General features: G+C 38.5%; 1 protein-coding gene across 1 annotated transcript in view; it reads left to right on the forward strand.

Annotated features, from left to right (window-relative positions):
* The window catches only part of PSMD11 (proteasome 26S subunit, non-ATPase 11), a 33998-nt gene that overhangs the window by 2650 nt on the left and 10843 nt on the right, over positions 1-20505 (forward strand). The window contains exons 2-6 of the mRNA XM_080923243.1: positions 48-149; positions 7008-7132; positions 13244-13315; positions 13813-13870; positions 16860-17054. Coding sequence (XP_080779369.1) covers positions 48-149; positions 7008-7132; positions 13244-13315; positions 13813-13870; positions 16860-17054 — 552 coding nt within the window. The remainder of the gene's footprint in view (positions 1-47; positions 150-7007; positions 7133-13243; positions 13316-13812; positions 13871-16859; positions 17055-20505) is intronic.

The following is a 20505-nucleotide window of genomic DNA, read 5'->3' on the forward strand; positions in this document are numbered from 1 at the left end:
AGTTTTTTTTTTAATCATAATTTTAAGAGTTCATTTTCTTTTCTTAGTGAAGCGTGACATTCAAGAAAATGATGAGGAGGCAGTCCAGGTTAAAGAGCAGAGTATCCTTGAACTGGGGTCTCTCCTGGCGAAGACTGGACAAGCTGCTGGTAAGTCTTATAGATGGATTGTACCTATAATGCTGTTGTCTGATATGCCAGATGGAGTGTCTGTCTCGGAACATGAGACTATACCTAACACCCAGTTCATTTGTGGTATTCAGTTTTACTTTCCTGACAACTTGTTGATCTTGAATTTTGAAGCAGAAAAGTATAGAATTTTATTCTACAGGTGAAGGAAAGTCCTGTTTTTGTTGGAATATGGTGATCTGTGATTTGTTCCTTGTTTTTGAGTTCTCACTGTATTTCCTTACATGTCGGCAGAAGCAGTCTTCAGCGACTTCATTGAGCTTTGGTGTATTTAAAGAGAGTGACTTTAGGTCTTTCACTTGAAAAGTGGCTGCAGATTTTGTATCCAAGTGACTCACTTTTTCTTATGTAGAATGAGTAAGATATTTAAATAAATAACGGTTTCCTAAAGACAACGTTGGTACCTGGGACTTTGCATATTGCTTGTTGTCCAGTCAGCCAAGGGGTGATTGAGCCATTGGATGGTTGGGTTTAAGACATCAGATGGATGATCACCAATAAACTAATAATATCATAAGTTTGTTTAAACTTAAAATGGGTAGTTTGTGTCCCTTTAAAGTAAACTTAGAGGGGCTGAATAAATAAATGGCTCAAGGGTTATGAGCACTTGCTGCTCTTGTAGAGGATCCAGAATTTGATTCCCAGCACCCATGTGGTGGCTCACAAGTGTCTGTAACTTCCGTCTCGGGATCTGATGCCTTTTTCTGAACTCTAGAGCACCAGGCATGCACATGGCGTGCAGATGGACATTCATGCACATAGCATAAATAAATATTAAAGGAAGTTAAAGTGAAGTTAGAATTTATTTGATTAAAGTGCGTTCTGGTAAGTCACCTCATGAGTCTCTTTTAGTTTATGTAGTAAGGCAAGAGAATGGTGGAGATGCTATTTAAAAAAGTTTCTAATCTTGGCTGGAGAGATGGCTCAGCGGTTAAGAGCACTGACTGCTCTTCCAGAGGTCCTGAGTTCACATCCCAGCAACCACATGGTGGCTCACAACCATCTGTAATGGGATCCGATGCCCTCTTCTGGTGTGTCTGAAGACAGTGCCAGTGTACTCACATACATAAAATAAATCTGTCTTTAAAAAAAGACTTGGACTTGTAAACTAAGATCTTTTGCAACTAATGATTTATCTTTTTAATTGCTGTCTCAATCAGTAGAAAGTTAAGTAAAGATGTGGATGGCACATGCCTGTTATTCAGCACTTGGGAGGCAGGCTGATCTTTGTAAGTTTGAGATCAGACTGGTCTATGTAGTGATTTCTAGGATAGTGGATAGTCAAGGTTATATAGTAAGAATCTGTCTCAAGAAAACAACAAAACAACCTTGTGTCTAATATGTGCAGTGAGCATTTAAGCAATTCTCTAGTGAGGCCCTGAAATCGCATTTTATGCCTTTCTCCTTTATTCTTGCCTCTCTAATATGTGATTAGTTAGGGAGTATACTGCTCTCCTTGGATATTTTTTCCCCTTTCAGATAGTATCTCTGTGTGGCTCTTGATGTCCTGAAACTTACTATGTGGAACAGGCTGGTCTGAAACCCGCAGAGATCCACCTATCTTTGCCTCCTATAAAGGTGTGTGGTACCACACCTGGCCACTTGCTGGAATTTAGTAGGTGAAATATCTAGTGGTTTCCAAAAACTCTTCTAGCCTACTTTTCTAAGACAGTGTGATTCTTACAGGTTGGTATTCACAGAATAGAAATTCTTAGAAGGACATAGAGCCTGTTGTATTTACCTATAATTATTTGATAGATTTGTTGACTTTTAGCATGAAAACATGTCTATTTCCTTTTTTTAAAATAAAAAATTATTTTTTATTAGATATTCTCTGTATTTACATTTGAAATGTTATCCCCTTTTCCCACCCCATGTCTGTTTCCTTAATCTTCAATTTTGTGTTATTGTGCATTTTATAGTTATCTAGCACTGTGCTAAGTACCCTGCCTACAAAGTTTACTATAGGATTCCTGGTGGAAATATTACTTGGAGGTTAATAAGATAAAGTATGGTGTATAGTAATGATTAAAGTAGTTTTGAGCATAGCAAACAAGATGCCTAAGCTCAGGATCTATAGAAATTTTCTCCCAAGACTTAACAAAAGAATCTGCTGAGTTTGTTAGATTCTAAGGTTCTGATCATTAATTGCAGATAATTCCAATGAAATTAGGAATATTATTTTCAGAAATTAAAATAAAAAATACAAATATGGGAAGAAACTGAACACTCAATATTAAGACTAAATAGGGAAGGAGATTTTAAATAAGATCAGATCATTTGTTCCTCTGTTAAAGTGAGAATAATAGTACTTAGAAAATAATACTAGCAGATGCTAGAGACAAAGGCAGACAACTTAGTTCATGTTTCACTTCTGCCTTTTCTAGGAAGGAAAAGGATTTTCAAACAGAAAAGATAGAAATAACATGAGAAAGAGAGTTAAAGACAAGGTAGGTGAGAGAAGAGATAACATAGTTCTTATAAGTTCTCTTGGTTCTGACAGTTTTGTAGGTTGGCATGGAAGGAGTGCTAGCAGACAAGAGTGCAACACCACTCAGTCAGGGAACTCACGGAGGGCAAAGTATGTGAACACTGAGCTAGCAGATGTCACCACCTACGACATCCTCTATAGAGAGTTCCAGTGCAGTCAGGGCTACATAGAGAAACCCTGTCCCCCCAAAACAAAACAAAATAAAAGAAATAAAAATTTACTACAAAGTGAAATCATTAATGACTTGGGATAGGTCATTAATAAGATTTTAATTAAAACTGGGTTATTGTGAACAGAGTATTCCAATTTCACCTTCAAAACTAGTAAATTTGCGGGGGGACATGCCATCTGCCTTTGCAAACAAAGTTTAATTGAACATGGTCAAATCCATTTCTGTGTTAATGACTGTTTTTGTATTGCAGTGGGATCATTTATAAGCTGCTACCATCTAAGACCATATAACCTTTCAAAGCCAAAAATATTTACCATCTGGCTTTTCATAAAGGTTTGCCATCTGTAGAGTAGAAGAATGAGGTAGAATATATATTTGATGTGAGTAGGCTATTTTATCATTTGCTAGAGTATTAAATAATAGGTATAAGTTATAAATTTACAGTAGACTGAATAGTGTGTGTGTGTGTGTATGTATATATATATATATATATATATAAACAATTGTTTTCAAAATTGAGAAATCATATTGATTTACCTTTGATTTTTTTTTTTTTTTTAACTCAATATCTGGTCCCTGTGGTTAAAGTCATAGCAGAAGGCATGTTACTTTTATAGTTGGTTAATCCAGAGTAGATTTTAAGAGTCACAGTTACTGCCAAAGTTAGGAAGATTAGTTCGTTTATGAATACATGTATATGATATGTTTACTGAAAGAGAAAGATGTAGAATTATGTACCTTTATAATATTTTATGCAAAAAATACCTTAATGGACTCAGTCTGAACCAATAATGCCATCTTGCTGCTGGGCTACAGAGATGGACTCTTATAACCCCAGCAGATAAGAGTTGGAGGTAGGAGTTTTTTGAGTTTGATACTGTACTGCACAGTGAGATCTTTTCCGAAGAACGAACGAACAAAGAAACAAAAAACCAAAAGAACACGTCCCCTCACTTTTTAAAAGAACTGTTTTGTAGTAATTGTGTGGTAGCCAACTCTGCCCTACTCTGAGAGCCCTCTTTGAGCATTTTCTTTGGTTCTAGTTGTCACAAGCAAACCAGAAGTTCTTTTACCTACATAACTTACTCTGGAGAACCACTGAGGGAATAAGTCATTGGAGATGGGCAGTGGAGGAACATTTGAAACAGTAAGATCTTTAGCTTTGAGAACAGGAAGGTTGAGGGAATGTGAATGATGGTTACCTTAAAATAGTTAAAGACAGTGGAAGGAGATACAGATGGGCTAAAAAGAGATACAGATTTGCTTCAAAAAATTCTTTGGGCTGGAGAGATGACTCAGTGGTTAAGAGCACTGACTGCTTTTCCAAAGGTCCTGAGTTTAATTCCCAGCAACCACATGGTGACTCACAACCATCTGTAATGGGATCTGATGCCCTCTTCTGGTGTGTCTGAAGACAGCTACAGTGCATTTATAATAAATAAGTAAACAAGTAAATGAATAAATCTTTAAAAAATTTTGATCAAGATTGGAATAGGCTGCTTTTTTGAACATATTAGTCACTAAAATCACAGTTTTTCAAACATAATAGAAAAATATGGAAGAACGATTATTGTGTCAGACTAGTTCTGTAAATATTATGAACTAGTGGTGTATATCTCAGCAGGGGAGTGCATGCCAGCTAGGTTCTCCTCCAGCTTCTACATGCACAATTAATACTTGTATAGAATAATTTAAATTTGTATAAATGTTTTGTGTGTGTGTGTGTGTGTGTGTGTGTGTGTGTGTAGACAGAATCTCACTTTTGTTCTTTTGAGACAGGATCTCTCTATAGTTCAGGCTATGCCAAACTCACTATATAGTTCTTGAACTCACTCATTGTGATCCTACTGCCAGAGCTTCCTGAGAGTGAGAGCTGGGGCACTCTGTATGGGGCTTTTTTTTTTTTTCTTTTTTTTTTTTTTGCTTAGGGCAAGAGGGATTTTTGCCAATTGTTGCAGAGCTTTCACTTCATATAGCAGGGAGAGCACAAGTGGAACAGAACTGTTCAACTCCTGTTAGAAAGGAAGTACAGAGAAGAACATAAGAAGGAATTTGATGAGAGAAAAAATATTCACTGTTGACTGTTGTTTGTATGGAAGACTCAATAGTTAGCTAAGCCTCTAAAGGCTATATAAAATTTATGGAAGTTAGGAAGATACCTCAGGTGGGCTTCTGGCATGAAGGCACCTTGATAGTGACTATATGAGCATAAATGAAAATGCAAAATGGGAAGAAGTCTTAGACATTGGGAATCATGTCAGTCCTGGGGAGTGAATGGATGGAAGTTTCCATTTTGTATAGCCCTCCTTTAGCACCTCACATAGTTTGTGCATCCTCTGACTTCAGCAGATGAGGATTTCAAGGACGCTGCTGAATTTCTGTTTTAGGAGGGCAAAGTTTGCTTGCCCTGAATTAGAGTTCTCAGGAGGATGAGTCTACAATTAGAGAATATTAAAGAGACATTGACTCTAAGATTGCTTCAACCTACATTCCCAAAATACTTCTTGTTTGGTTAAAACATTGTCTAGGGGTTGGAGAGATGGCTCAGTAAAGAACACTTGTTATTGTCTGAGAAGACTCAGGCTTGATTTCTAGTACTCATAATTGTGTTGTTTACAACCACTTGTAACTCTAGCTCTAAGGGAATCTTGAGTTCTTTGATCTTTGACTTATAAGGACATTTGCTCTTATTTGCAGGTGCACACATATAATTAAAAACAATAAAAATAAATTGTAAAAAGATTGTCACTGGATGGTGGTGGCACATGTTTAATCCCAGTATTTGGGAAGCAGGCAGGTGGAGTTTGAAGCCAGCCTGGTCTACAGAGTGAATTCCAGGGCAGCCAGAGCTACATAGTGAAACCCTGTCTCACAAACAAAATAAAACAAAGCGTTGTCTAATTTTTCTTGTTTAACGTGCACCTCTCTGTTGCTACTAAAGTTACTCCCTTAGATTTCCTGAACTGCCCTCTTCTAAAAGGGAGATGAAAGCTTTATGATGGATAACTTTTCTTTCTTTCTTCTTTTCTTTTTTTTCCTTTTTCTTTGTGTGTGTGTTTTTTTTTTTTTGATGGACAGCTTTTTAAGTCATTACTTCAGACTTAGGTTTTGGAAAGTAATGAGGAATTTTTGAAGTGTATAATGAAACACTTATTAAGGACAAGTCGAGCTGGAGAGATGGCTCAGTGGTTAAGAGCACTGACTGATCTTCCAGTGGTCCTGAGTTGAATTCCCAGCAACTACATGTTGCCTCACAACCATCTGTAATGAGATCTGATGACCTGGTGTGTCTGAAGACAAAGACAGTGAACTCATATACATTAAAAAAAAGTAAATTTATAAAATGAAAAGGCTAACTCATCCTGATCTCACTGAGTGAAAGAAGTGTTACTGCTGGGAGGCTGCACAGGGACACTAGAGGCCTGGAGTTGGAAACCTCTGTCTGAGGGAAACTGCTAAGGCATAGAGTTGAAGGGTAATGTGACTTGATATTTGCTGGTTGTGATTTTGTCAGTGGTGGGCAGGTGCACAGCATAGTTCATGTTTGATAAAACTGATCCTGATAGTAGAAGTACTTTGTAGTGTTCCTTTCATTAAAATGGATAAAAAAATGCATAGGTGGGCATTTCCCAGGTTTTCATAGTGATCCAGTTAATAAGCAGGAGTGAAGTATAACCTTGGTAGGTGATAATGTAGTTGGTGTTCTATTACCTGCTGTGAGTTAAAAATAATTAAGACAGTATCTCATACTGTAGACTTAGAACTTACATGGCCAGCCTCAGAATCACAGTAGTTCTTTTGCTTCCTGCTTAAGTGCTAGGATTATAGGTGTGACCTGCCATACTTGGCTTTGCTGGGAATTGTGAAAACTTGTGTTTGTTCCATTAGACTGAAATCAGGTATGATTTTGATTATAGTGGCTAGAGTTTAATGGAATTTTAAAAAACATTTATTAGTGTATTTGGGATATAAATGCATGCCATGTGCTTGTGTGGAGCTTAAAACACAGTTGTCAGGAATTGGGTCCAGGAGTCTAAGGTAGGCCATCAGATTTAGCAGCAAGCACCTTTGCCCCATGATGCTCAGCCTTTTAAATGAAGATTCTGTTTCTAATATTAAATTTTACATTTTATTTTCTGAATTGCCATCCACACAGAGCTTGGAGGACTCCTGAAGTATGTACGACCTTTCTTGAATTCCATCAGTAAAGCTAAAGCAGCTCGTCTGGTCCGGTCTCTTCTTGATCTGTTTCTAGATATGGAAGCAGCTACAGGGCAGGAGGTAAGTTTATTAGTGACAGGAAGCAGATAGTACGGAAAGAAGTGTGTTTCAGTGGAAGATGCCTACTTACTTCACTGTGGTACTGTGTGGAAGGGACAGCTGGGAGGATGCTTAGGACTTATCATGTCAGTTTCTCTTTGTTACAGGGCATTTGATACTTTGAGTCTGTTCCATGCTTTGCTTTGTAAGTGGAGATTGTCAGTGGTCCCTGGAATCCTCATTACATCAGGGTCACAAACTGATTCTTGTCTTTGAGGTATTGTATTGCCACACCTTTGTAATGTTTTCTGTGTCTGTGGTACCTTTCATCTTGTGTCACAGTTTCTTATGAGCACCAGTTAAGCCTTGTGGCATCCTTTCTTGTCATGTTTTGTATGGCTTACATGCCTTTATTAAGGGGTGAGCATCCATCTGTTGTGTTTCATGTGTTGGGAAGTGACTGATATTTTTATGCGTGTAACTTACAAGTTTAAACTAGACTTTGAGCTGTTTGAAAGAGGGCCTCTCTGGAACCAGTATTTACTGAGGGCCTATAGTAGTGCTATAACCAGTAGGGATATAGTAAAAAACCACAGTAACACTCTCATGAGGGTTAAATTTTACCAGGGAAGGCAGATAATATATAAGATGTATGATAATACATAAAGCCAGGGGCTGGGATTGCCAGTTGTTTCTATGTCTGATTATCTTAGGTGAACTTGTAGGTAAAAATAAAATTCTGCAGTAGTATATTGGACTGAGTGAGGGATTTCAGAAATTCAAGAAACATGGATCCTACTTTGGAATTATGTTTTGCTAAGTCTGTTTTCTTGATTTGATGCTTTTTTATTTCTAAGATTTATTAGTATATTGGTGTTTTGCCTGCACTACATATGTGTCTGGTGCCCTTTGAGGCCAGGAATAGGCATTAAATGCCCTGGAACTAGTGTTATTGATGGTAGTAAACCATTTTGTGGGTGCTGGGAACTGAACTCAGGTCCTCTGCAAGAACAGTATGTGGTCATAACTGCCGAGCTGACTCTAGCTCCACTCTGATGATTTTTTGAAGCCAAGCTTTCAGCTTTTTTTGCACTCTTCATTTTCTTCATTTCTGGCTTATGATAGTAGATCAAAAACAGATAATATTTAGATAAATGCTTTTGAATCAAAATATTATAGTTGATGAATTAAAGAAAATATACTTTTTAGAAATGTTGATTTTTATCAAGTCCTAACTGGTTTAATAAATTGCACTTTGTATTCATGGGTTCATCTTTGGTCTGAAGTAGAATTCCTTAAGACAGCCTGACCAATGAATGTTAGTTTCTGAATAATATATGCTACTGTGAACTTTTTAGGTTAAAAGTAATTTTTTGTTCAGGTTTTTTTGTTTGCTTGTTTGTTTTGATTTGTCTTTGTTTTGTCTTTTGAGAAAGTTTCACTATGTTTCCTTGGCTAACCTGGAACTCACTATGCTGACCTCTTGATTGGCCTGGGATTCAGAGAGATCCACCTGCCTCTGATTCTGGAGTGCTAGGATTAAAAGCATAGGCTACCAAGTCCTTAATCCTTGGTCCTTTGTGGAATTATTCTCAGCTCCTAACTTGGTGCTCTTCTTTAATTGATCTGTGGTACTTACTGGCCTTTTCTATATGGTTCCATGTCTGGGCGCTCTCCTGTTTCTGTACATTGCAGTTGTTCATTTTCTCCAATTAACTACCTTCCTTTCTTTTCCTAGAGTAAAAGGAAGTGCTCAGGCATGTTGTAAAAAAAATAAATAGTTAATTTGTCCTTTCTTAGCAATGTCTCACTTCTTAGCGTAGTCTTGACTGGTCTAGAACTTGTTAGGTATACCAGCTTCGCCTCAAACCAATAGAGACCCTCCTGCCTCTGCTTTTAAGTGCTAGGGTTTCAAGCGTACCCATGCTGGACTTATTGTCCTTATGAGTCAGATGCTCAGACTCAGGCCTGTGTGGAACTTGAAATCCTCTTGTATCCTCTAGGTATTGCTATTACGGGCGTGCACTACCATACTTGCTGCATTTTGTCATGTTCATGTGTGTGTCTTCGGTGTTTCCTGTCTATTCAATTGATTGGATTTTTAAAATAGTTTTTGTGGCTACAGGTTATTTGCTACGAAACATATTCCACTTTGTGTGTATACCCATGTTCTGTGATGCATGTGTAGGGATCAGAGGACAGCTTTCTGGATTATAGGCATAAGCTACCACACCTGACTTCTATACTTCCCACTCCCCACCTCTTTCTTTTCTTTTTTTTTTTTTTTCCCCTAGACAGGGTTTCTGTGTGTAGCCCTGGCTGTCCTGGACCTGAGAAGACCTGCCTGCCTCTGCCTTCTGAGTGCTGTGATTAAAGACGTGACCACTACCGCCTGGCTTTATATTAGTTTTCTTTTTAGCAGTTCTGTTTTTTCTCTTTAATTTATTTTGTGTTTTGGATGTTCTTGTTTTCTTTTGAGACCATCTTACTATATAGCCTTGAACTCATAGAGATCTGTGTGCCTTTGCTTCCCAAGTGCTGGGATTAAAGGTTTGCAGCAACACTGCTGGCCGTATTTTCAAAGATGTTTTACTAGATAGCATTCTAAAAATTTCATATTTCTTCTGTTCTTGCTTGAGCCTTCAGTGGTTCTTCACTGTCAGCTGTAGGCAATCCATGGCGTTCTGGAATACAACATACTCCAGCACCTCCATCTCCCTCTTCTCATCTCCCGTTTCATGCTTGGTTTGCTAAGAACCCATCTGCTTCTCGGGTGTGCATTTTTCCTTCTGTAATCCTGTCTCAGGTTTACTTTCTTGGACATTTTTTCTTGCTAATGTAATGTGATCTTAACTTCTTCGGTGACCCACACTGTATTTTATACATGTTATATTTCTGATTTTTTTTTTTTTTACCTTATACTACAATTATGCATTTGCCTTGTCATCTTTAACATAGTTTCACTCGGGAATTACTCTGTACCTTGAGGTAACTCAAGTCTTTCTCATTCCCAGTACACGTCACATTCTCAGGCTATTAAAATTTTTTTTAGATTTATGTGCATAAGTGTTTTGCCAGCATGTATATATGTGTATCATGTGTGTCCAGTACCTGAAGAGGTCAGATGAGAATGTTGGATCCCTAAAACTGGAATTACAGATCATTATGAGCTGCTAAGTGGGTGCTGGGAACCAAACCCAGGTCTCCTGCGAGAGCTGCCAATTATCTTTAACAGCAGAGCTGTCTTTCTGGCCCCTAGAATAGTTTGTCTTAAAGGAATTACGTAATTAGTACTTGAAGGAGAAGGAATATATCAGGCTTTGGGTGTTCAGAAAACATTTTCTTGAATTGAGATCTGGGGCCTTTTTTTTTTTTTAACTTAATGATTTTATACTTATAGTTGTTTCGTGTACATGTGTGTCTGTGCACAGGTAGTGTCCTCAGAGGCCAGAAGAGGTTGTTAAACCTTTGGGGACTGGAGTTAGACAGTTGTGAGCCCCTATGAAGGTGCTGAATATTGAACCCGGGCCCTTTAGATGAGCAGCCAGTGCTCCTAACCGATTACCATCATCTCACCAGTCCTGGATAGGATGGGTTATGAGCAGATCTCACTTTTCCTTGTCTACCTGACTCAAAAGTTTTTGTTGTGGTGAAACTGATACAGTGTTTAATCTTGGTTCTTTAAAATTCTCTTGTAATGTGAAAACAGAGAAAGAAGGCACAGATAGCTCTCTGTTTTAGTACTATTGAGGCCTGAGGAAGTCTGAGAATATTGTTAAGAGAGCTAGACTTATATTAAAGAGCTTTTTATCAATAATATGAGAGGAAGGGGTTGAAGAAATGGCTTGTCTGGTAAAGATGCCTGCTGCCAAATCCATCCTTGGTATCCACATGATGGAAGGAAACACTAAGTTACTCAGACAAAATAACTATGTTGAAAGCTCCATGACCTTTAAATGTTGTCTCTGGGACTGGCACTGGTTTCATAATTATCATCATAGATAAAGCAAACCATATAGTTAGGAACTGAAAATAGATTTCCAATCCATTTGTAAGGCACAGAAACTTTCTTGTTCTAGGAGTGTCTGTAGTGACCTTAACTGAAGTCTTGGTTAAGGCAGAAAGAACTCCGGGGGTAGGGAAAGCTGATGCATGAACTTGTGAAAATTACTTAACATCTGGATTATCAGGGAAATGAAGGTAGGTAAGATGCTAGAGTAGACTCATCTACCTCTTGCTTAGGACTGTTTTGGAGGTTTTTAAAAAATCTTATGTGCATTGATGTTTTGCCTGCATGTATGTTTGTCTGTGTGAGGGTATTAGATCCCCTGGAACTGGAGTCACATGTAGGTCCTGAGAATTGAATTTGGGTCCTCTGAAGAGCATCCAGTGCTCTTAACTGCTGAGCCATTTCTTCAACCCCTTGGAGTATTTATTGAAGTACTACATAGTATAGAGGAATCTACCAATTTCTCAGCATTTTGTTATTTGGGAAAGAAAGTACTCCAGGTAAAACTGATGGACATTTTCTTAGCCTCACAAGTCATATATGACTTAAGACTATTGTATTTTCCTTGCTAAAAGTATTCAAAACAGCCAGGTGGAGGTGGCACACACTTTTAATTCCAGTACTCAGGAACAGAGGCAGGTGGCTTTCTGTGAATTGGAGAACAGCCCAGTCTACAGAGCTAGTGAAAGAACAGTCAAGGCTACACAAAGAAACCCTGTCTGGAAAACACAGAAAAAACAAAATTCAGAATATGTTTAGTTCATTCATATCATGAACATATCTTGAATTTGGCTTTTAATAACATACTGCAAAATTCTTAAGGTTGTGATTGGCTTGCTTTTAGTTTAGTTTTTGTTCTGTGGAGGTCTTTTGTGTTTAGCATTGGAGATTAGTTAGCCACCAGGGGGCTTCAGTGAGGCATTAGTTATAATTCATTAGTGAATTTTCTCAGTGTTGTTTTGTTTTCTTCATGAGCTTGTCAGTCTCAACATTAGATTATTCTCAGTTTTCCTCTCTTACAGCGTCTCAGAAGAACTTTGAATTTACATAAGAACCCATTGCACTAGCAGTTCTCCAGAAAGTTGTCTCTCCTTTCATCGCCTTTCCTTTTAAAGATTTATTTATTTATTATATATAAGTTAAGTACACTGTAGCTGTCTCCAGTCATGCCAGAAGAGGGCATCAGATCTCATTACAGATGTTGTGAGCCACCGTGTAGTTGCTGGGATTTAAACTCAGGACCTCTGGAAGAGAAGCCAGTGAGTGCTCTTAACCACTGAGCCACCTCTCCAGCCCCATTGCCTTATATTCTTATTAGCAACCTTTTAAGAAAAGATTTATTTATTTTATTTATATGAGTACACTGTCACTGTCTTCAGACACATCAGAAGGTGGTATTAGATGGTTGTGGTTGCTGGGAATTGAACTCTGGAAGAGCAGTCAATGCCCTTAACTGCTGAGCCATCTCTCTAGCTCCTATCTTCCCCTTTAACATAAACTAAGTTTACTGTGTTCATTTTTCTGTGTGAATGATAGTGTTTAGGAGAAAGATTGAGCTAGATGTTTTGAACCTTCCAGCTGTTAGGAATGAGGCTTTTTGTGTATGTGGAGTCTCACCTCTTTTTTTACTAGCGTAGTCACAGTGTTTACCATTACTATTTGAACTCTTCAAGGAGAAAGCTGTGCGTTGAAGATATCTACGATGTCCTACAAATAGACATTCCAGTACTATGTGTTGAGAAATTCTGAATATCCAGGCTTTTTCCAAAGAGCACTTTTTTTTCTTTTGAGACAGTGTCTCTATATATCCCTGGTTGTCATGGAACTCACTGTGTAGACCAGGCTCGATGGCTTGGAGCTCATAGGGATTTGCCTGCTACTTTCTTCCAAATGCTGGAACTAAAGGTGTGCATCACCATGCTGAGGCAAAGAATATACTTTTTAAAAGCCAAGTTGCTTCTTGATTACAATGTACGCATTACATGTTGAGATCTTGTGGGCAAGCATCCTGTGGAATGTGTGAACAACATGGGGGCTCTGAAAGAAGGGAGTTTTTCTGCTTCTAATTGTGCTTAGTTGGAAGAAGGTAAGGGCATCGTGTAACATGTATGTCTCTCTTGCAGGTCGAGCTATGTTTAGAGTGCATCGAATGGGCCAAATCAGAGAAAAGAACTTTCTTACGCCAAGCATTGGAGGTGGGTGTCTGCTGTACCATTAGATAAGATGGAGGTGTGAATAGTGCCACAGTCACTGAGGGACACTGACCTATAGGAATGTCACCGTTAGAGGAGCATTTCTTTTTCTTTTTTTTAAAAGCGACAGTGTCTTATTCTACAGCTCAGGATGGCTTCAAACTTCTGGCCAACTTTTTTTTTGTCTCATTCTTCTGGATTCTGAGTTTATAGATGTGAGCTACTGTACTTAGTGTCTTTCTTTTCAATTGTTTTGATTTGTTCTCGAAGTTTTGAGGTACTTTTGCTGTTTTAATACAGAGAATAACAGCAGTTGGTACAGTTAACAGTCCTTTGGCCATAGTAAATAGTACTGGGGCCAAGTTCAGTTGCTGTGTTGAACTTGATGCTATCATCAGATCTTGTATAGAACAGTAAGTGTTTTGTGACTGTCAACCTTTGATTTCTTTCAGTGGCCTTTCCCCTTGTTCCCTGTAATCAATGCCTTTTCTCTTTCCTAGGCAAGGCTGGTGTCTTTGTATTTTGATACCAAGAGGTACCAGGAAGCATTGCATTTGGGTAAGTAAACTGTTAGAAATCAAAATAAGATCTCTAAGCTAGCTAAATGAGTAGATTCCAAACTTGGTTATTCTTACTGATTGTTAATAATCATATTTTACTTGTGTCTAAAAAGTATTTCAGGTAGTTTACAATTTATAAATTAACAAATTTATAAAATGAATCACAGTAAAGTCTTGCTTTAAATTTCTGAAATACTGGGTAGAAGTGCAGCTCTAACTTAATCTAATTTTATAGAGCAGACATCAGTTTTAAGCTTTAAATTTAAAACAGTAAAAGTAATTTCATTGAAAGAGTAGCTGAAGTTTTTTTTAAGTTTTATTTTATACATAATATCTTGATAAATTTTAGATTTAAGTTTTTAAATTATGAATGTTTTATAGGCTACTATAAAGCTACTATATTTTTTTTGTAATTTTAAAATTTTACTTTATGTGCATTTTTGTTTTGACTGCATGTATGTATGTGTGAGAGTGTTGGATCCCCTGGAACATGAGTTATAGACAGTTGTGAGCTGCCATGTGGATGCTGGGATTTGAACCTGGGTCCTCTGGAAGAGCAGCTGGCACTCTTGACTGCTGAGCCATCTCTCCAGCCCCCTGTATTTTATTTTTTTTTAGTATTTATTTTTATGTGTTTATGTCTATGTGAACACTTTCCTATCTGTGTACACCCATGGAAATCAGAAATGTTGTATGCTCTGATGTAGGTACTAGGATCTGGACTCACAGGTCTTCATAATCTCAACTGCTGAGCCAGCTCTTCATTACCTCATTGGCATTGGGTATCTTCCTTGATTGCTTTGCACCTTTTGTTTTTTTAAAAGATTTATTTATATGAGTACACCATTGCTGTCCTCAGACATACCCGGAGAGGACATCAGATCCCATTAGAGATGGTTGTGAGCCACCATGTGGTTGCTGGAAATTGAACTCAGGACCTTTGGAAGAGTCAGTGCTCTTAACTTCTGCCGCCATCTCTCCAGCCTGATTGCTTTGCACCTTATACTTCGAGTTAGGGTTAGGGTCTTTCCCCTGAACTTTTGGATTCAGCTAGTCTAGCTACATAATTTTCTTTGGCAATTTCTGGTTTCTACCTACCAAATCCAGGGATTGATTATAGGTGGAGCTGATGCGCCCGTTAAAGTAAGTTTTGTGACAGCAGATGGCTCAGCAGGTAGATGTGCTTGACCTGAGTTTAATTCCTGGATCCCATGAGGTAACAGGTGAGATTGACTTTCAGGAATTGTCCTCTAAGACCTGTTAGTACATGCCTTTAATCCCAGCACCTAGGAGGCAGAAGGCAGATCTCTCAGGCTAACCTGCTCTATAGAGCTAGTTCAAGGACAGTTAGGGCCACAAAAAAACCCTGTCTCAAAAAATAAACAAAACCCAAAAAAGTTGACTTTTAACTTCTACCTGTTTGCTGAGGCACTACTGGGCTTGACACATTGAATAAAGTACATTTAAATTATAATGACATGGTATTTATTCTTTTTCTTTTCTTTTGTTTATTCTATCAGTATAAAATTAATAGAAAATCTTTAGGTTTTTTTTTTTCTTTTTCTTTTTTTTTTCTTTTGAGACAAGTTTATACTATGTAGCCTTGGATGGCTAGAAACTTAAAGATCAGTCTGTTTCTGCTTTCCAAGTGTTGGGTTTAAAGGTGTACACCACCACACCTGGCTCTTTGTTTTGTTGAGTTTTAAAGAGGTTTTTATAGTTGCTCGTTTTTTCCTCCTTCTATAGCTAGAGGGGCCTCATGCTCATGCTCCTCCAGTTTCAGCCTCCTAAGAGTTACAGTTATAGATGTGCACCGTAGTTTTACCTCTTATATTTAGGCCTTTTATCCATATAAAGTTATTTTTGTACATGGTATAAATAATAGTCTTCTCTGAGTTGGAGAAATAAGGTCTATGTGCAGACTATTGGCGTATCTATAACTCCTTCCTTGCCCGTGAGCCCTTGTATTCCATTTTCTTTGAGTCTGGTTTGTTGAAGCAGTTTCTTACCATGTAGCTCAGTCAACCTACATCATTCTGCTATGCTCTCTAAGAGTAGTAATGGTAATTACAGTCACGCCTTCACTATGTCTGCTTCCAGGGTCTTTTACATACATAGCTCTTTGATTGTTGGATGGGAGAGATTCTCACTGTAAACTTAGGTGTGAGTGCCTAGGACTCTTAGCTCCAGTGTTGTATTTAGAATGAAAGCTTTATAGATACGTAGTTTTCTTTTGAAAGCACATTAGAGGGCAATTTAGCTCTTGCATGGGCTGTAATAGTGACCTGTATGACTTTTAGAAGGCTTCTCCTCATTGCCATGAGTGGAGACTGAGATTTTATGGTATTATAATACTAAAATTAAAGCCAACAAGAAAATGTAGAAAAATTGCCAGCTTCAAGACATGTGGTTACAGGAGAGTCACTGGGGCTTGCTAGCTTCCAGCTTAGGTGAGAAAGCAGGAGCCCTAGTTAGGAAGAGATTGTATCAAAGAAATAGGTAGAAAGTGAAAGGGGAGAGTGCCTGATGTTCTTTTGGTCTCTTGAGCATAAAGGCAATGTACCTGTACATATGTGTGCATATATATCACAAAGTCACGCGGTCACAAAATTAAAACCTTTCTTTTTAAAAATATAATGTGTTTATGAGTGTTTGCATGTATGTATATGTACCACATATATGCCTGGTGCAGAAGAGGGCATTGGATTCCCTGGAACTGGAACTACAGATGGTTGTGAGCCAACATGTGGGTCTTAGGAATTGAACCAGGTGGTCTGCCAGACCTTTGAACTCTCTAGCCCTAATCAGACCTTTCTTTGGAGGTGGGGAGGGGAGGCTGGGTATGGCAGTTCACTTTAGGTCAGCTTGGTCTTTATAGTACATTCCAGGCCATCTAGAGCTACATAGTAAGTTCCTATCTTAAAAAGGGGTTGGGTGGGGTGGGGTAGAGGCTAACAAACACACATATGTGTATTTTTCTTTTCTAGGTTCTCAGCTGCTTCGAGAATTGAAAAAGATGGATGATAAAGCCCTTTTGGTGGAAGTACAGCTTTTAGAAAGCAAGACTTACCATGCTTTGAGCAATCTGCCGAAAGCCCGAGCTGCCTTAACCTCTGCTCGAACCACAGCAAATGCCATCTACTGCCCCCCTAAATTGCAGGCTACCCTGGACATGCAGTCAGGTAACAGGCCCAGCAGTACATAAGATGCACTTTCTTACTGCTCATCTTAAGGGTAAAAGGAATGGGGATTGGGGAGTAGAGGGTGTGGTAAGGTTAGAGCTGAAACTGGAAAACAATTGGCTGATTTGGCTCAGTATTCCTCAAAGATATCAATTACAAATCTGCCTTTCTAATCAGCTTTTTTCCTAATAACTGTCTAAAATAATTAAGAACATAGTTATTAGTACCTGGCTTGAAACCTGACTGTCAGAACTATTACCTTAGGGGTTTCACTTAATTTACCTCTTAGTTACTTACTAAGAATGGTAGTGTTTCTCTTCCAGACTGGTTTAACATGTGTGTGAACCAAATCTATTAGTCTTTTAGAGACTTTTGGAAGCTTGTAGGATTAATTTGAAAGGGCAACATATCAGGGCTATTAGAAGATAGTCTTAATTTCAGATGTTCTGTCTTTTCATAACTGTATACAGATTTCTATATATATTTATTTTTTAAGATTTATTTTTCTTTTATGTATATGAATACACACACCAGAAGACAGTGTTGGATTTTATTACAGATGGTTGTGAGCCACCATGTGGTTGCTGGGAATTGAACTCCTATCCTCTGGAAGAACAGTCAGTGCTCTTAGCCACAGAGCCATCTCTCTAGTCTTCTATATATCTTTCTGGACCCAATTCAGATGCCTCTTCTGCATATGTCCTTGTTCATTCTTTTTTTTAAGATTTATTTTTATTTTATGTGTATGAGTACACGCTTGCTGTCTTCAGACACACAAAAGAGGGCATCAGATCTCATTACAGATGGTGTGGGCCACCATGTGGTTGCTGGGAATTGAACTCAGAAGCTCTGGAAGAACAGTCTGTGTTCTTAACCACTGAGTCATCTCTCCAACCCTCCTTGTTTTGATACATGCTCTCATTTAGCTCTAAACCAGTCTGGCTTCTAACACCCAGATTCAGATTCACCTCTGCTGGCTCTCTAGTTTTGCTTTTGAACTAACTTTGTGTGTGTGTGTGTGTGTGTGTGTGTGTGTGTGTGTTTTATTTATTTTTATGTGAATGGGTGTTTTGCCTACATGTGTGTAAGTGCTACTTATGTGCCTGGTACCCACAGAAGCCAGAAAAAGCATTGATCCCCTGGAACTGGAGTTACATATAGTTGTCAGCCACTATGTGGGTGCTGGAAACTGAACCTAGGCCCTCTGCAAGGACAGGTACTCTCTCAAGTCCCCAAAAATCTATTCTTCTGTATATACTATCATAATAAGCTCCTTAGGCGTTTTCTCTGTATAGTTTCTGCCTGGCATAGGTTGAAGAAATGGCTAAGCAGTTTGGAGTGCATTGGGAATCTTACAGTTTGTCTGTAACTCCAGCTCTAGGGGATTTGATGCCCTCTTCTGGCCTTTCTGGGCATGTATACAAAAATACTCAGATACATGAATAAGTGAAAAAAATCTTTAACAAAAAAGGAAGCAGTCTGTGGAACCCATTCTCTTAGCTGGGCTGCCTTGTCTGACCTAAGTGGGAGAGGATGTCCAGTCCTGCAGAGCCTTGATGTGCCACGGTGTGTGGGGGTGGGGTGGGGGGGGATATCTAGAGGGGCTCTGCCTGCTCAGAGAAGAAGGGGAGGGGAGGTTGGGGAGGGGGCAGCAATCAGGATGTAAAGTGAATAAATAATTAATTAATGGAAAACTACAAAGTAAAGTATTGCAACAGCAATTCAGCTAGTCTTGATAATAGCTTTTTTGCTAATGTTTTCATGAAAACAGCATATTTGTTTTTAAGGCCTATTCCCAACCCCATTTTTGGAGGTGGGCATGGCTTCCAGACAGGGTTTCTCTCTCCTGGACTCGTTTTGTAGATCCGTCTGGTCTTGAACTTGCAGAGATCCACTTGCCTCTGCCTTCCTAGTGCTGGAATTAAAGGTGTGTGCCATCATACACCCCCCACCCAAAAAAAAGAGATAATGTTTTATATAATAATCTGTGCTGGCTTTGGACTTGGATTCTTCTTTCTTGGCTTCCTGAGTGCTGGGCTTATAAACTCCCCCTTTTCCCCCAGACTTATTTCAGTGTTTTATTCTGCCCTATTGATATGCTGGGAGATATGGGAAAATTCTGATATTCACTAAGCTTCACAGCTTTAGAGTTTGTTGTTCCTTTCTTCCTCTTTTAGATTTATTTAGTTCTATTTAATATATGTGTCTGTTTTGCTTGCATGTATACACTATGTACCACTTGTATGTCTGGTGCCCACAGAGGCTAGAAGGTGTTAGATTCTCTGAAACTGGAGTTACAGATGGTTGTTAGCTACCATGTGTTCAGGGAAGAGCAGTCAGTGCTTTTAACCACTAAAATCAGCCCTAGTTTGTTATATCTTGAGGGACTTTTCCTTGGCTATAAAGAAGCACATATTTTCCTATAGGCCTCTTTAGTTAAGAACTATTAATAAAAGGATCTGACTCTTCCCTCAAGGTGGGAGAAATTAGGTTATAGGTAAAGGTGCTAAGCTGGGAGCTTACCACCTCTGCGTTGTGTCCCCATTGCTACAGTGAGTTATGGGCATGCTGCTAAAACGCTGGTTTTTCTGGGATCAATTTTAACAGCTTTATCCTTTTACTTTTATCTGTTAAATATTTTATATAAAGACTGTAGGGAAGCACTCTGGTAAAGAGATGGGTGGGGTTGAGATCTTTAATGTCATAAAGGGACACAGTTATGCTAAAGTATATAGAGGTACTTGTCAGCCTCTTAGCTACAGACTTCCATATCATCTCAGGTGAGAACACACGGTGCATGTAGTCAGTTCAACTAGTTAAGCTCACCTGGAGCAACCAAATTGGGATTATCGAGATAAGCTTTGGAATTAACTTAAAGAAATACTGGCTAGTTGTGTGTAGCTGTTTATGAAATTGAATTATATGAGATTTATTATACACTTGCATATAATCAAAAGCACATCTACAAATAAGGTATATTTGAAATGAAAGAAATAACATGTTGGAGAATGTTACCAATCAAGAAAACTGCTTCAGTGTGGAAATCCTAAATTTAGCCAGTTGTGGTAGCACACAGTTTACTCCCAGCATTTGTAGGCAGAGGTGGATCTCCGAGAGTTGGAGGCCAGCCTGGTTTACATAGTGAGCTCCAGCATGGCTCAAGTTACCTAGTGAGTCCCTGTCTTGAAAAAGTAAACAAAGAGAAAAATAAAAACAAAGCTTAGGAAAAGCTGCATTACTAATTAAAAAAAATTTTTTTTTTCTAAAGATTTATTTATTGTATGTGAGTGCACTGTAGCTGTCTTCAGACACACCAGAAGAGGGCATCAGATCCCATTATAGATGGTTGTGAGCCACCATGTGATTGCTGGGATTTGAACTCTGGACCTCTAGAAGAGCAACCAGTGCTCTTAGCCACTGAGCCATCTCTTCAGTCCTACTAATTTTTTTT

The sequence above is a fragment of the Micromys minutus genome (genome assembly GCF_963924665.1).
Source record: "Micromys minutus genome assembly, chromosome: 10".
Classification (NCBI taxonomy): domain Eukaryota; kingdom Metazoa; phylum Chordata; class Mammalia; order Rodentia; family Muridae; genus Micromys; species Micromys minutus.